This window comes from Halictus rubicundus, chromosome 2 (assembly GCF_050948215.1).
Source record: "Halictus rubicundus isolate RS-2024b chromosome 2, iyHalRubi1_principal, whole genome shotgun sequence".
Classification (NCBI taxonomy): Eukaryota; Metazoa; Arthropoda; class Insecta; order Hymenoptera; family Halictidae; genus Halictus; species Halictus rubicundus.
The window spans coordinates 1701634-1717851 of record NC_135150.1 but is presented as its reverse complement, the minus strand read 5'-3'; the positions used below and the strand labels follow the sequence as shown (position 1 = coordinate 1717851).

The 16218-nt window shown below is 35.8% G+C and overlaps 1 protein-coding gene across 12 annotated transcripts in view; it reads left to right on the top strand.

Moving 5' to 3' along the window:
* Positions 1 to 16218, top strand: part of LOC143363127 (uncharacterized) — a 180816-nt gene that overhangs the window by 124311 nt on the left and 40287 nt on the right. For all 12 annotated transcript variants that reach the window (XM_076803747.1, XM_076803739.1, XM_076803745.1 and 9 more), the window contains 2 exons: positions 8589 to 8832; positions 14282 to 14502. In XM_076803747.1, coding sequence (XP_076659862.1) covers positions 8589 to 8832; positions 14282 to 14502 — 465 coding nt within the window. The remainder of the gene's footprint in view (positions 1 to 8588; positions 8833 to 14281; positions 14503 to 16218) is intronic.

Below are 16218 nucleotides of genomic sequence, written 5' to 3'. Positions count from 1 at the left end.
TTCCCTTTATGTATCTCTCGCAGATATATCGCGCGTGTCGGCTGAATAATCCATTCCGTTTTATGAAATCCGATATTTCTTTCCGGGAACGTCGAGAAAAATGTCTGCTCGCTACGCACTTCGACTGGGGGACCGTCTTTTATGCGGTAGGCATGTCGGAGTTTGGACCGTCGCACAGTGGTCCAAAAGCGCCAAAACGTGGCCAAAATGCAAACAATGAATTTCTTCACGTTAGGGGTATGGCTCTTGCCGTATTGGATACTCAGGTAATGACTGTATAAGAAAATGTCTTACCATTTATTTATGCTAAATAGTGGCAGTACAAATATCCCATACAGTCGTCTCGCAGTTGTCGTACAGTGAACTACGTTGTGAAAAAAAAGGTGTCACACTTACAATTTTACGGAAATTTAATTTTTTTTTTGTGCGTGTACGATGGATGCTGTTCCTGGAAGTAATTACTATGCATAATAATAACATTGGATTTATATTAATTAATGTTTGGACTGTATGAAGTGAACGACATAAAACTTTGTGCACAGATTTTACAAATGTATACTAAAAGTTGTATATTCCACAATGTTCCACGGAGACTCTTGTCGAGTCTTGTAGTAGATACTGTTATTTAACATTATTTTGAAAAAGTAGCTGCCCAAAACTGCTCCTTTCGTAATGCGATCCATTTTTGTGACGCAGAGGTAGTCATAGTACTAGTTACAAGCATGTTTTCTCGAGAAATTTAGAAGTTATAATAAAATTTGTTAAATAAGCATTGTATGGTTCGACTCGTAGAATTTTCTGATACAACAATTTTTTTTCAACAATAATTTTTTTATTGTTTAAAAAATTTTATTTTTGTTTTTTGTAATTTTGACATCAGATTCATATTCGCCGGGCCGAAAAATATGGGAATACTAATTTTCAAGAAAGTCCAATCATTTTTTTGGTTACGCATCCGCTATTTTGTTTTTTGTAATTTTGACATCAGATTTATAATCAGCGACCCGAGAAGCCTACGAGTATCAATTTTGAACTAAAATGAAGTACTCCTTCCTATTTTGGCCACGTTTAGGCGGTTTTAGACCACTGTGCGTCGCGAAAAATTCGTGATCTATGACAAGTCTGCCTCTGGAAATTGCATTTTTTTATTAATCCCTCGGAGATGCCTATACACAAGTGTAGGATCTCGGGAAAAATGAGGGCACACCGCCGCCGCGGGAATCGAACCCACGGCCTCACTGGTGGTAGCCGATCGACTAACGCGCTCACCCACGGAACCCTCTCGTTCTTCCCGATCTCCTACATACTTTTTGGTCTGGGGGTCCTGATCCCACACAAGGCAATATTCTTGCGGGATATTATGGAATATGTTATTGACGTCGATTTCATTAATTGCCTTTAGAGAAAATATTAATTCTGATGTAAAAATAAGCGTTTCAAATCGGAAATAGCTTATTTCGACGATTTCGTAATACACGTATATAATTGTGTTGTTAAATGGGGCAATAGTTGTGCAAGGTCAGTTGATCGGTTCAGCATACAAAAGATCACTGTTGATTGATACAACGTGTGCATGCGCAATTTAGTAATAACAAAACCTGGCACGAATTTTCTTGGCTATTTGATAATTGCAAAATCAATAAAATTTTCTTATAGTCTTCTCTAAACATTGTATAATATCGTGCAACCATATTGTGCAATATTATTGATGTTTTCTCTAGAGAATTCATAGGGCTCGTAGACTTGATAATATTGTGTAACGTCTCTACAGTATTATTGACCGTCTAATGCTTGATTATAAAACCAATGTTTACGCTTAAAAAAAAGTACAGGTTATGTGGACTGTTTGAAGAATTAGAAATATCATATGTCTATAAAATTACATAGGGTAAGGGACCCAAGTATTGTGGAGCTACCAATTACTGTGCTTATATTAGTTATACTTATTTTTGAAGCAGAATGAATATTAAAAAAAGAGATATTCAATTTTTTTCATTAAAAACAGGTAATATATATGTTATATATCTCTTTTTTATACATCTACATTTTCCATACTCTTTAATTGCATACTCACATGTACAATATACCGAAGAAAAATAACGGTTAAAATAACGAAAGAAATATGTAAAATTTCGTAAAACCAACCTAACCAATCGTACATTATCCAAACGTGAAACTATCAAGGTATCAAACTCTCGGAGTTTGTCCAGTCTGTTCCACTTTGAGTGTCAGCTCTTGCGCATCGATTATACGAAAATCGAGTAACTTCAATCGAGTTATAATTAACGAGGCTGGAAGTTCATTTGACTAATGACTACACACATCATTTAATATCGAGACAACTTTTGGAACCAGTATGCTGCAAACTTGTGTCGAGGACGTAGTCTTGTTGTCAGAGGTTTGTACGTAAAGACAGTTTTATAGCAGATGAAAGCATATTGACTGTTGTGAACCTCTAAACTAGGTTTTTTATTTATAGTTCCCTGCTGTGCTCTAAAATCTGAAAAAACTGCATGTATTTATAGAGGAATTCTGTGGCTATATCACACTATAATTATTGTATAACATTAAAATTATTAAATATTGCGTACCATTAAACTTACCGAACGTTGAAAGTAACTGGCATGAGTTGTCTTGCAAAAATCACAATATTGAATTTGCTTGAATAAGGAAATATATACCGGCATTTTTATAAGTACAAATAATTGTGAAATAAGAAACATTCGACTGTGGTGGGTTTAGAGCAGCTTTTAATTACTATAGCTGCTTGTATTCCCAATCGATTTCTCCTTTTTTAAGCCAATTCTGTTAAAATTGTCCTATGCTTTCCAAGATTGTTAACAGATATTTTTTAATTTATAAAATTTGCAAAGTTCCTCTTCCACGAGCAGATGCAAAATTGGCAGTCGTCTGGATACCCTGGCAAACGACGTTCTTTTCAGTAAGAAAAACCGTTTTCCCAGCTGTATCGCAAGAAGAAAAGCAAACCTTGATTACTTCTACGCGCTGTAACATAAACCAGCCACTAAATTTGGACATCCTCTAAAGGTTCCATTCCTTGAAGATGTCGGTCGATATTTAGAAACGAAATATTAGGCTCCATGTGTTGACCTTTTACTTTGAAACATTCTCTGTACTATTAGTCAATTATTTAATGCCTTAGCCGTTTAAAAATCCTTAATTTTTACTCTGCTTCCACAACGCCTTTCTTATTATCTTCTGAAATTCTTTACACTTTCGTTTTAAAGTAAACATATTAATTTTTGTCATAAATGCATAAAATACACAGTCCAATTGTAATTAAAAAAAAAGTTCATGTCATGGCAGCAAATATGTTTAAAACAAAAATATTTTTCCGTGTTAAAGGCCGTACAATTGTTCGCCTCAGAATTCAGAACCAATATGGAGATCTCGGAGACCAGTAATGATACGGATAAGCCATCAGAATGAGAGAGAGAGAGAGAGAGAGAGAGAGAGAGAGAGAGAGAGAGAGAGAGAGAGAGAGAGAGCACGGCTCGCTCGGTTCAAATTAAAATTGTCCATTTACCGCGAGCTTCCTACGCGAGTGCAACAAACGATCTCCTTCTGCCTTTCATTCGGCCTTCGCACAGATAACTTTCGAATTATAAGGAATATCGAAATGATATTTGCATTGAGAAATATTAAAAAACAACTGCTTTCTGCCTGTACACAATACACTACACTCTGCGTTTGCTTGAAACTTTTTTTATCAATTTTTAAAATTTGATTACACTAAAATACCGTCAAATCTTAGTAAAAAAAATAATGCATACGATACATCCAGCACTAAAAGACAAGCTGATCATGTCTCTCATTATGTCTCTAAAGCGATGATTAATCGATACATTTTTCAGTAATAAATAAACCGTGGATTTTTGTGCAAAATAAAATCTTTCTGTACCAATAACAAGAGTCAAGAGCCACATAAAATTTCCTTTTCCCCTTTAGTCATGTTAATAAGTTGAAAATAGTATACTGATGTTTTTAAATTCTCTTAGTCGTTCTATTGTTTCAAATTGCGCCAAATCAGTTTTGTCATAACTGCATGAAATCCACAGTCCATTAATGATTAACGACGAGTTCGTGTTATTTTAAATTATTTAATAATCCTGACGTATCGAGAACCGGTATCTTAATTTTATTTTTATATGATTTTATCCTTAATGCATTTTTCAAAGCATATTGCTCGTTTCATTCCACTACAAAATTGTGAATATTAATGGTTAAACTTTACTTCAGGAAACCAGAAATTTTTACCTTTTTTTATGTAATCCTGTAGATTTTGGCGAGTTGAGCGATTTTATGTGCTTTTGACAAATAATGGCGCCGCCATGTTGGCATGTACTCAGTGTCGCTCGTCGTCTAACGAGCGGAGCCGCTAGACGACAGCACAAGCACATGGTGATTTCCATAACATAAAGGCTATAGCCGGTTTTGGGGGTCAAATGTGCCCTGGAAGGGATTTTATTCCAATTTGCGCCATTCGATAGCCTACCAAAAAAGATACCTTTCAACCAAGTTTTAGCCCTATAGCTCATCTGTAAGGGTAGTTATAGAGGAAAAACGAAAATCCAGTTTTTGGCGCATTTTCCCCATTTAATGACAATTTAAAATTCTGAAAAAAATCTGACACATTTCGGACACCAAACCGCATACTTTGAATCGTTTTCACATTTTTCCGTTGCAAACTCTGGCTGTAAAAATCGAAAAACACGAAAAAAATCGAAAAAATGCAGATTTCATATGGAAATCGAAGAGACACTGGAACAGAATTAATTTAGCAATGAGATATTGTCCTAAGTATTATGCTCAATTTTTTTCAAATTCCTGCGATTGGTGCGTCATAGTAGGAAAAAATAAAAACCACTTTTTTCGGCGTTTTTTCCGTGAAAAACTAAGTTATAATTATCGTAAAAATATATTATGTAATATTAAACATCCCTAAGTTCAGAGAAACATCGTCCAGACTTAAAAAATTGCGTAATACAAAAAACGACAATTATACTACGCAGGATATATTCCAATATTTCGAAGGTATTTTCAACTGCGCCGGTTAGTGCAGTAGCTATGGTCTCCGACTGCGGAATCGCTGAAGAATTTTTGGACCAGGTTCGATTCTCGCCCCGGTCCAATTTTTTTCTCTCTTTAATCAGATGTTTTTTCGATTTCTAACCGTATGAGTGTTGTTACGCTGTTGCAAAAACATTTTTTAACTATGTTTAAACTATTTTTTAATAATTTTCCGGAAAAATATTTTTGGAGTACTTTCGGCCTTTAGTCATCTATGGGCTGTATTACTTATCTACTTAACATTTTTTTATATGGAATAAGCGATTGATTACTTTTGTGACAGAAAATATATACATGAAGTGTTATTAGGAATACTTATCTGTAATAATTGTAGGTGGATTGGTGTGCGGTGGAAACATGTATGTCGTTTTCAGTCTTCGTCGCTATTTCCGTCAATTGTCGGTGTTATTTGGTCACTATTGAAAATTCTAGTGAGTATCTCTGCTGGCCGAACTATGTCTGTGTCGTATCGAGCATAAGATAAATAATAAACGATAGCAGCTACATGTGAGCAGCATGAACTTAATTCTGTCGCTAAATATAGACTGTCGATGAAAACATTTGTTGACGATTTGACCGTGTCAATGAAAACATAGTGTCGGTCAAACCGTGTAGATGAAAATATTTTTCGGCTATCTGACCATGTCGTTGAAAACATACTTTCCACAAAAGTTAATGTCCGTCAAATCGTGTCGATGAAAACAGTGTCGGTGAAATGAGTTGTCGACGATCTCAGGGTAACCCCGAAATCATTACTATGTTTGCGTAGTTGGGTCTATAGTTGGGCCTACAGGCGCGCCTGAGGTGGGAATAGGTTTGTTAGCATAGTAATAAATTGTTATTTTGTTTGTTATAATGTTTAAATTCCTTAACAAGGTATTCCCCATCTATTACCACGAGGGACTCTGAAATGTTCTAGTTAACAGCTTTTGAAATAAATAATGACGAATTGTTTCACCGCACAGATTGTCATATGATATTCTTTCTTTTTCGTTAGCGTAGTAATAAATTGTTATTTTGATTGTTGTAACGTTTAAATTCCTTAACAAGATCTATTACCACGAGGAACTCAGAAAAGTTCTGGTTGATAGCTTTTTAAATAAATACAGCATGTTCATTCTGTCTTCGTACGGCTGTAGCATTGGGCAGCGAACCCCTGGGATTCTTGTAGCAGAGGACACGCTGTGCCTTTGTTCCGAGCCTCTCGAACCCTCTCTAATGGCCGTCCCGGACCCCAAAATGCTTATAAACTGGGAAAAAACGGCTGGCCGGCCGGCCGGTGAGAGATGCATTGACCTTCACTCGTACAATTATGAAATGTTTAATAATTTATTAAATACAAACAAATTTAATAACGTGAAAAATATTTTGATATAATGATACAGCAATTTTTATTGGTGCCTTACAGTCACCATTCGAGTGCTAAGGGTTAATGTATCGTACAATTACCAGCAAGAGCTACTTTGTGATCTCAGTAATTACAGAGTAATCAGTTTGCAACCTTCTCACATTTTATTTGATGATTTCGCGCGATATTAACGAGGCATTGTCTAATATTAACGAGATCATTCACTGACATTAATGGAGCATTTTAAACGGGGTATGTCGTTTTAAAAATATTATCAACAACGATAGCGTGTCACCGAGCTGTTCGTCCGCTCCATTCGGTGAATGCCTTCGTGCGTTTGACAACAATTATGGAAGAGGCATCCCATCGGCGATTACGTTGTAAAACGTACGATGCGATTGGGTAACGCGATGATCGTATGGGTACTTTATAACGTGATTCTCACGTTTAATGCACGGGGATATCTTTAATGAGTGTTTTACGACGAACAGGATATTACGGGAAGTAATTTCAACGTTGTATGTAAATTTGCAATTCTGCCCTCGTATAATGATTCTTGTTACAGAAAGGGCCTAGCAGGATAAGAATGGTCCAGCGGCCCCGACAACGATTTTTATCGGTATTGTGTGGAAAACAATGGTTTTAGGTTGAAAGATAATCCGCCAAAGTTTTAAGTCGCTAACCCTTCATTTAAGGATAATATGACGGTAAATACCCTTAACTGTATCATTTTTTTCTCTGTCGTTAATTAAGATATTCAGATGGAACAAAAACAAAAATATTCGAACTTACCTCCTTCATGTCATATTTTTTTTTTCACAATTGTGATCAAATTATTAAGGGTAGAAAAAAATTATTTACTTTTTTAGGGGTGGGGGTTGCAAGCAATCCTTCGAGTGACCCCTACCAAAATTTCAAGAACAATGTTCTGTTACCTATTTAATATATACAAAACCAAAACCATTGTTTTCCCCACAATAGCGATAAAAATCGTTGCCGGGGCCGCTGGACCATTCTTATCCTGCTAGGTCCTTCGTGTACCCTAGGCGCATTCAGTATTATCCAATAACTCACCATTCTATACGTTATAATGTAATTCATTAATGCTCTATCCAATAATCTTTATTGGAAATTTTACCTGACCCAGGAATATTTACGCTCTGCACGAGCCTCGTTTTTCTTCTACTATAATTAATCCGCACATGTTACGCAAATTAATATTTTCATGAATGATTTTATAAAATGTTAGGAACTTTCAAACAAAGTTTAGTTACCTGTTATGAAATTCATGGAATTAAGTCGTAAGTAAAATCGATCTGCAATAATAATAATTGTTATTGTTATGTGGTTAAAGATATTTCAAATATCATATTCTGGATATGATATTATTAATAATAATTATCGAAGGTATCAATTAAAGTTAGACAATGGAGCCAATTAAATGATTAAATTTCGATCAAAATATATGCTGGTATTAAACTGTTTCTCGTGATAAATAGTAATTATTGAACAGGATGTACTGAATTAATTAATTTGGTACTTAAAATTGACAATTGTTTAGATACGAATATATACAATAGACTACCAATTTTCTCTGACTGCAATGTGAAAGGGCTTTAATTATGTACTCACAGTAAGCGACCAAATTATTTGAGCTATAAAATTGTTAAACGTATGTTTGCATTTTAGTACTACATAAAATATTTACTTAATAAAAATATTTCACATAAATATTGATTATTTTAATACCACATCGGCGAAGCACTAAAATCTGCTTTATATTGTTCCATAAAACTAACTAGAATATATTTATTCGGATTTTCAGTCACCTTTGTTACAATAAATATCTAAAGAAATAAATTCGTAAATCAATTTCTCATGAATGCGTTCTTAAAATGTTTAGAAGCATAAATTAAAATATTTGGAACCCAATATTTGTCAATTTAAACCCGAGCTGCGTCTTAGTTATCCATCCGGTTAATCTAGCCGTTTAATCGTGATTCCTCTCGTTTCGCGGATTCCGAATTGTTGCTCCGTTCAAGCGACGAACATTTAACGAGTCCGTTCCGTGTTACCGTTCAATTGGAGCATTTAACCGCGGCCGGTCTCTACCGTGTTTTAAATTCTCCATGGTTTTATCTGTTTGCAGCCGCCGGAGAACGAGTTGCAGAAAATTGGCGAACGGGTGCCGAGCGAGCACGAGCTCCGCGTACAAAGATCTCTGCAGCGACTGAACGTCCCGGACTGGTACAAGAACTCTCCCGCGGCTCGCGATGGTTTCCGGTTAAAGAGGCACTCCGACGCGTCGCAGCACGGAGGATGGCGTGCTCTGGGCTCGAAAACCACTTCCCTCTCGTCCCTATCGTCGTCTTCCAATAGACAGCCGACTACAGGTAAACAAGCATTCCGCTCACCACCGTCTGAGACTAGTTAGCAATCCCGGAATATCCGACGCTTCATAACGCCGAGCGCGTCCCTTAACTACCTCGAAATTCCATCCATTCCATTCCGTTTTCCGCTTTAACGCATTGTTTTACATCGTCACGTTCGCGTTGTTGACGTCAGTATTTGTCGAAGAATCGTCTCTAGAAAGTATCAGAGAATCGAAGCAATTTAGCCATTGTAATCAAAACCACGCACGCACAGTCTTGTGTTTGAATTAATATTTCGACCCAACGAAACGTTCTTGATCGATCGTGCGCGTCAGAGACAAAGGAAAAAAATTGATTGATCGAAAGATCGGCAGCGAATTGCAGGGAATGTCGCAACATCGTTCCCAAACGTGGATCGCGCGCTTCCTCTCGTAAAAAGGCAAGGAGTGTCCGAAATTAGCGCGCGGCGAGCGTGGTGTCGGCCAATTTCATTTATGCGCGTCTCCGGCTTCATGCTCCCGCTGATGATAGTGTCCCCGGGTAGGACGGCGACGGGGCAACGGCTAATAGGAAGCGGCTAATAAATTTAGCAGGGCACGTTAACTCGATTAATTCGACCCTGTCAGTTGTCTGTTACCGGGCCATGGAACCTACACCGTTAGCCAACCCCACGCGGTTGCTTGCTCGCAACAAGAGGGTTGAGACTCGTCGGGGGTGGCTCGGAAACGTTCAAGGACGCTTAGAACGGGAGAACACAATTTGTTAAGGGAGAGCCCTAATTACGGGATTTAAAGGGTCGGCACTGCGACGAGTCGCTCCGCCGACTGGATTTAGTCGAAAGTGGCCAGGGACGATTTCTAATTGGATCCTGGAGGGATGGGGAGGGGGTGGTGGCTAAACGAGTTCAAAGGGAGCAGCGCTCGACGATTTCTCTTTATGCAGTCGACATGAATTAACCTCTCGCATTACGATTTATTCTACGGTTGTAGTTATTACAATTTCTTTGTTATTCATAACTTTTTAGAGGAATATTTTACATTTGTGCCGGCGACTATCAAAGTGGCGTAACTCAAAATTCCAAACGAACTGATTTTTTTTTTTTTTTGCTTATTATGTATTACACCGAGTGATTCACTAATAATTAAAGAACAATGTGAAAAATTATCATATATAAGTACTATGGTATATTAGATATTACATGTTCTTGAGAACGAAGCCTCAAATGAAAGAATTTTTGTTGCTTTTTGAAAAAATTTTTTTTTGTGACACCGATGCTGGGATAATCTTTATATTGACGATAACAAAATAGAATTTTATCTCGATTCAAAGGAAATTAATAATATAGTTAGTAGATTCTGCTCGAAATCTTCGACACCAGTCGAATGGCACAAGTCGAGGATTCTTCATGAAGAAACGAATCGAAAGGAAGGAGTAACTTTTTTTGTGCTTGACGCTTCGTTTTCAAGAAAATCGAGTTTGAAAATTCAGTGGATACGAGTGCTATTAGATGAGAATCGGCTGACGTGTCTGATCATGACCTGCCGAGTCTACTTTCTCAGAATGTTGGGCGCGCGAGCCCGACGGACATTCAAACTCATTTTTTTCGAAAACGAAGCGTTAAACAAAAAAAGTTACTCCTTTTCGACTCGTTTCTGCATGTAGAATAACCATCTGGTCGCTTATACCCTGATTTCGGGAACACCCTGTATGTGTCTTTGTACATATGTAGTTGAACGCGATTTATTCTAGGTGTGTCATAATACGTTATCTTTTATTAAATAAGTGACAATATTTGTGGACTTTGTCAATATCATTTATTATTTGAAACATAAAGCCTGCATAAATATAAATGTCTAGGTAGTAAATTATTGAAGTCTTATTGATCTTGTCATAATTTTGTATGTTATATTTATCAAATACATTTATATATATTACATAATTATATATATATATATATATATATATATATATATATATATATTCATCTAATATTAAATGAATTGCTATGTCAGCTTTGCATTCCTAGTTGATAGTTATCGTTTCATGAAAACATTTATTCACGGTACAATCATTGAAGATCGAAACAGTTTGGTTAAAATATTTAGAAAAATTAAAGATAGTTATGTCTGAAAGATATGTAAGATGCGCCATAATCTGTGTTATCTGTTGTAAAATAATTGACAATATTTGTAAACTTTTATATCGTTGATGACATAACACAAAGTCTGTATAAATATAAAATTATTGAGATCTCAATAACCCTCCTTATAACATTTATACTTATCGAGCTTGTTTTCCCGTAATTCATATTGACTTGAGAAAAGGATATGTTATAAATTAAGTAGATTACAGAAGTCTCACGAATTTTGCCATTCCGTTTTGCAAACATAATACTCCAAAGGCTAGAGTAAGGGACCCAGATACCTTGGGGTACCAAATACTGTACCTACATTAATTATATATTTATTTTTAAAGCATAATGCATATTAAAAAGGATATATATATATATATATATATATATAAAATAATTTTAATGAGAAAAATTTTATATCTCTTTTTTAATATTCATTATGCTTTAAAAATAAGTATGATTAATATAGGCACAGTAATTGGTACCTCTACAGTAATTGGCTCCCTTACCCTATGTACTTTCCGAGCTAAAATGTATGTATTTAAAACACGAGAGTACACTTTTATAACTAGCGTTCGCTCTAAGAATGTTTAAGGTTATGTCATTCGAGAGAGCTTATGAGATTTTATTTCGTCGTTGAAAGCTTCCCTACAATCGCATTCTCGGCTTACAAAACCGTCGATCATAGTGCTGTAATCCATTTCAAAGACAGATCAGGTAACACACACTCTTTGTAAATTGAGTCAAGATTCCAACGTATTGCCTCTGTATTAAGGGCTTTAAATAACAAACTGTATGAGCTGCTAAAGAATGCACGACGATACAAGTATAAAATCGAACAAAATTAAAACGACATCAATATTTAACTTGCAATTTCATTATGTTACTCCTCAACAACTAATCCTTCTCTGTGTCTTCCTCGTATGACTATTAATTATTTATACAATTCCTACATATTAATATAAAAGCACGGAAGATATTTGAAAAGTTCGTGGTATTCTCTATATCAGTCAAGTAATAAATAAGATTCTGTATCAGCATAGTATAAAAAGAAAACAAAACCTGGGACCTATGCTATATTGATTGATTATAACACGTCGTATATGGTTACCAACGGCAGCCATATTGAATACTTTACGTAAAGCGATTCCTTGTCTAGCAGCAACGTTATCTATAAAAAATTTGATTAAAACCACTTCAACCCTGTTGTTACTGTCAAGGAATACAGGGTGAATTCGATAAAGCAGGACACCTAAATATCTCCGTTACTTTTCGTTGTACAAAAAAACTTCGTAGGACAACGTTACAATGTTTGAAGGGCCACATATAACGGTGTAAGGGAAAAAAATGTCAAGGTCATTTTTATGAGATCTCAAGGTTATCGATGTTTTTTAAAATGGAATGATATATTTTCGTTAACATAATGTTGTAGCTGATAAAATAACGAATTCATGCATGTAACACAATATGACCTTCAAATGACCTTCAACCCAGAAAAATGGTATAAATAAAATTCAATGTGTAAGATTCATTTGATGTATTTCTGTTACGCCAAATGTTCAAAAATACATCCCTTGAGCTGCTATACATTCAAATGTATCGCAATACATAACATAATAACAGATTCGGCGTTGACAGGAGGACAATTATGATATACCTTCACCTATACGTTCGTACAGAATCGTGTTTATCCACTACTAATTACTCAGAAGACCTTCTTGCTATCAGATTTCCACAGTTTCTAAGATTTCTCGATCAGTTTATCGATGAACGTTTCACAATGCGTTACTCGAAGGAAGATAAGATTGATATGATTGTCATTTATGGAGAAAGTCGACAGTGTTTAAGAGAAGCCGTGCAGTTGTACAAGGACCGATTTCCTAATCGTAATTGTCCATCAGTTTCCGTTTATTCCAATTTGATAAATAAATTCCGTGAAACTGGTAGTGTCGAAAATAAAAAACGTACAAAGGTGAGGACTGTAAGGAATGAAGCAAACACAATTAATGTTCTGGCAGCAGTGAATACAAACCCTCATGCTAGTATTTACGAGGCAAATCGCACGAGGAAGTGGCATTAGTAAAAAATGTGTAGTGCAAATACTCCAAGAACACAAATTTCACCCCTTTCACCTATCAATTCATCAAGAACTTCATGGTAGAGACTTTGTAAATCGTGTAAACTTTTGCCAGTGGGGATTGAGACAATTGATAAACGATAGAGCATTTTTTAATTAAGTATTATTTACCGATGAAGCTTCGTTTACAAATCACGGGCAAATAAATTAAAAAAACCTGCATTATTGGTCATCTGAAAATACAAACAAAGACCATGGTCTGTCAATGTTTGGTGTGGAATTTTAGATAACCAAATAATTGGGCATCACTTTATTACCGGAACATTAAATGCAGAAAAATACATTGCATTTTTACGAGAATCGTTAACAATTCTCCTGGAAAATACACCCTTGAACATTCGTGAAAATATGTGGTATCAACATGACGGATGCCCGGCCCATTCTTCCCGTGTCGTAACACAATTCTTAAATAACAAGTTTCCAAATCGTTGGATTGGACGTAACGGACCCGTATTATGGCCAGCTCGCTCATCAGACCTTACACCCCTTGATTTTTATCTATGGGGAAAACTGAAAGACGATGTTTATAGTGAACCACCAACGACTATAGACGACATGAAAGAAAGAATCGTCCAGGCTTGTGCGTCGATTTCCTCAGAAATGAATTACACAGCAGTACGTTCTGTAACTTCACGGCTGAATGAATGTATAGCAGCTCAAGGGATGTATTTTTGAACATTTGGCGTAACAGAAATACATCAAATGAATCTTACACGTTGAATTTTATTTATACCATTTTTCTGGGTTGAAGGTCATTTGAAGGTCATATTGTGTTACATGCATGAATTCGTTATTTTGTCAGCTACAACATTACGTTAACGAAAACATATCATTCCATTTAAAAGAACATCGATAACCTTGAGATCTCATAAAAATGACCTTGAAATTTTTTTTCCCTTACACCGTTATATGTGGCCCTTCAAACAGTGTAACTTTGTCCTACGAAGTTTTTTTGTACAACGAAAAGTAACGATATTTAGGTGTCCTGCTTTATCGAATTCACCCTGTATAATATGAGCCGCTTATTTGCCAAATCGATCAATTCCACAATCATTAGAAGTAGAGAACTTTGTCATAAGAAGTAGAGACATTTGTCATTCAATGATATTAAGTTTAATTATTAGGGAAATTAATTTTAAAAGGAAAAATTCGAACTCCAACGAAGCTATTGGTAAAATGTAATTGGTGAATCTGTGCTACAGGTGCCCTTCTAAGTCCAAGTCCCACACCACCTGCATTCTCGAGATGGAGTACCAGCCTGCTGAACAGCGCCGGAAGTTCGCCAGCAAGTTCGGCGAGGTCGTCCTTCAATCACCGACAGCCGTACTTGGGATGGCGTTCGCAGGAACGATTAACAAACCCGCGAACACCGGCCGAACGTCTTGCTCAGGGTATTCTTCCCCAGTTGCAAGCAGCAAACAAGGTTTGTATCGAATTGTACTCGGTCGCACCCACGCGAACACGTTTTGCAGCGTCTGCTAAAAATGGACACAAAATTTCGCGAAGGACGAAACAGAATCGATTGGAAAATTTCAATCTTAGTGTAGCAAATATATTAAAACAATCAATTCTTAAATTGACATTTAGCTACACAGAATATTTATTACTTTTTTTACATGGAATATCGATGTTCTTCATACAATCAATTTTTGAATTGAAGGTTCACTACACTTACCATTTTTTGTGAAGTGTTATACACAGAGCATAAGCTACACATAAGTTTCACGAATTTAAAAAAATTACCAATGATTATTATCAATTATCATTGATAATTATTCATAATTATCTATTACTATTAATTATTTAAGAAGATTCTTTTTGAAGTTCTTAATTTTTGTTTACATTATGTATTACACACATATTTTCTGTGAATTTTAACGCACGTCTCTATTCTCTCAACGCTCTTAAAACATCTTTATTTATTTATATCTATTTAGTTACAATTTTGCGCATTGACATATTTTGCTATTGTGAAATAAACGCGCATTTTGATCGACGTGTTTTAATTATGCTCGATATTCACATGTTCACATACATATATACGTATATTATTAAATTTGGTCGAGAATATCTACATACAACTTTTTAATATCAATTTTCGAAACTTCGAAGTACATTGTAAAGTCTCTGCAGCCCCACAGAAAGTAAGTTTCGTATATTAAGGTTTCCCTCAAACTTTATACGTACATACGCCAACAGGTACGTAGAAGGGTTGTACTTGTTGGATTTTATTTAAAAACATTCATCAAACTTGATCCTTCAGACATATCAAATAAATCAATAGAAAACTTATAAATCTCCAGTTAAATATGTTGCAACTAAATGCGATTAGGATTCTACCAATCTATTATAGTGTTGGATAAAAACATATTTTGCTATTTAACATTTAGGATCTAGAGAAATTTAAATTTCTACAAGTTTTTTTGAAAGCTCTTGCTTTCAATAGAACCTATTTCTTAAAAATTATTGAAAACTATAGTGCATTAAAATGATATTGTAATGAGATAAAAAATCAGATAAAATGAGATTTGACGTTTCGATGACTTGTTAACGATTTTCGTTGCTGACGTTTTAGTTTCTACAGGTCTTTCCAAGTCTCTAGCTTCCAATAGAACTTCTATCTTGAACATTTCAAAAGGGCTATAATATAGGGTGTCCCAAAAATGTTGTACTTCATTGAAAGGGGAGGAATATTGGGGTCATTTGAAGTAATTTTTTCCTTTGCGAAAATATTCTCCGCGGTTTTGTTTAGAAGTTATTAACGAAAAACATGGACCAATCAGAGCGCGGCTATAGCGAAGGGATTCTGGCCCGGCGACGGAACTCACTGATCGCGACGTTGGCATTCGCCGAGCCGGAATTTGTCCGCTGTAGCCGCGCGCTGATTGGTCCGTGTTTTTCGTTAATAACTCTTTAACAAAGCCGCGGAGAACATTTTCGCAAAGGAAAAAGTTACTTCAAACGACCCTAATAACGTCTCCTTTCAAGAAAGTACAACATCTTTGGAACCCTGTATATTAAAACTATCAAATCCATCCAATTGGCAGCAGGATTCGATATTTCAATAAGGTACTCAAACTATCATAATAATTTATACGAAACACTCTGCTCCAAGTGTTTGCTGCCGTAAGTCTCAGTT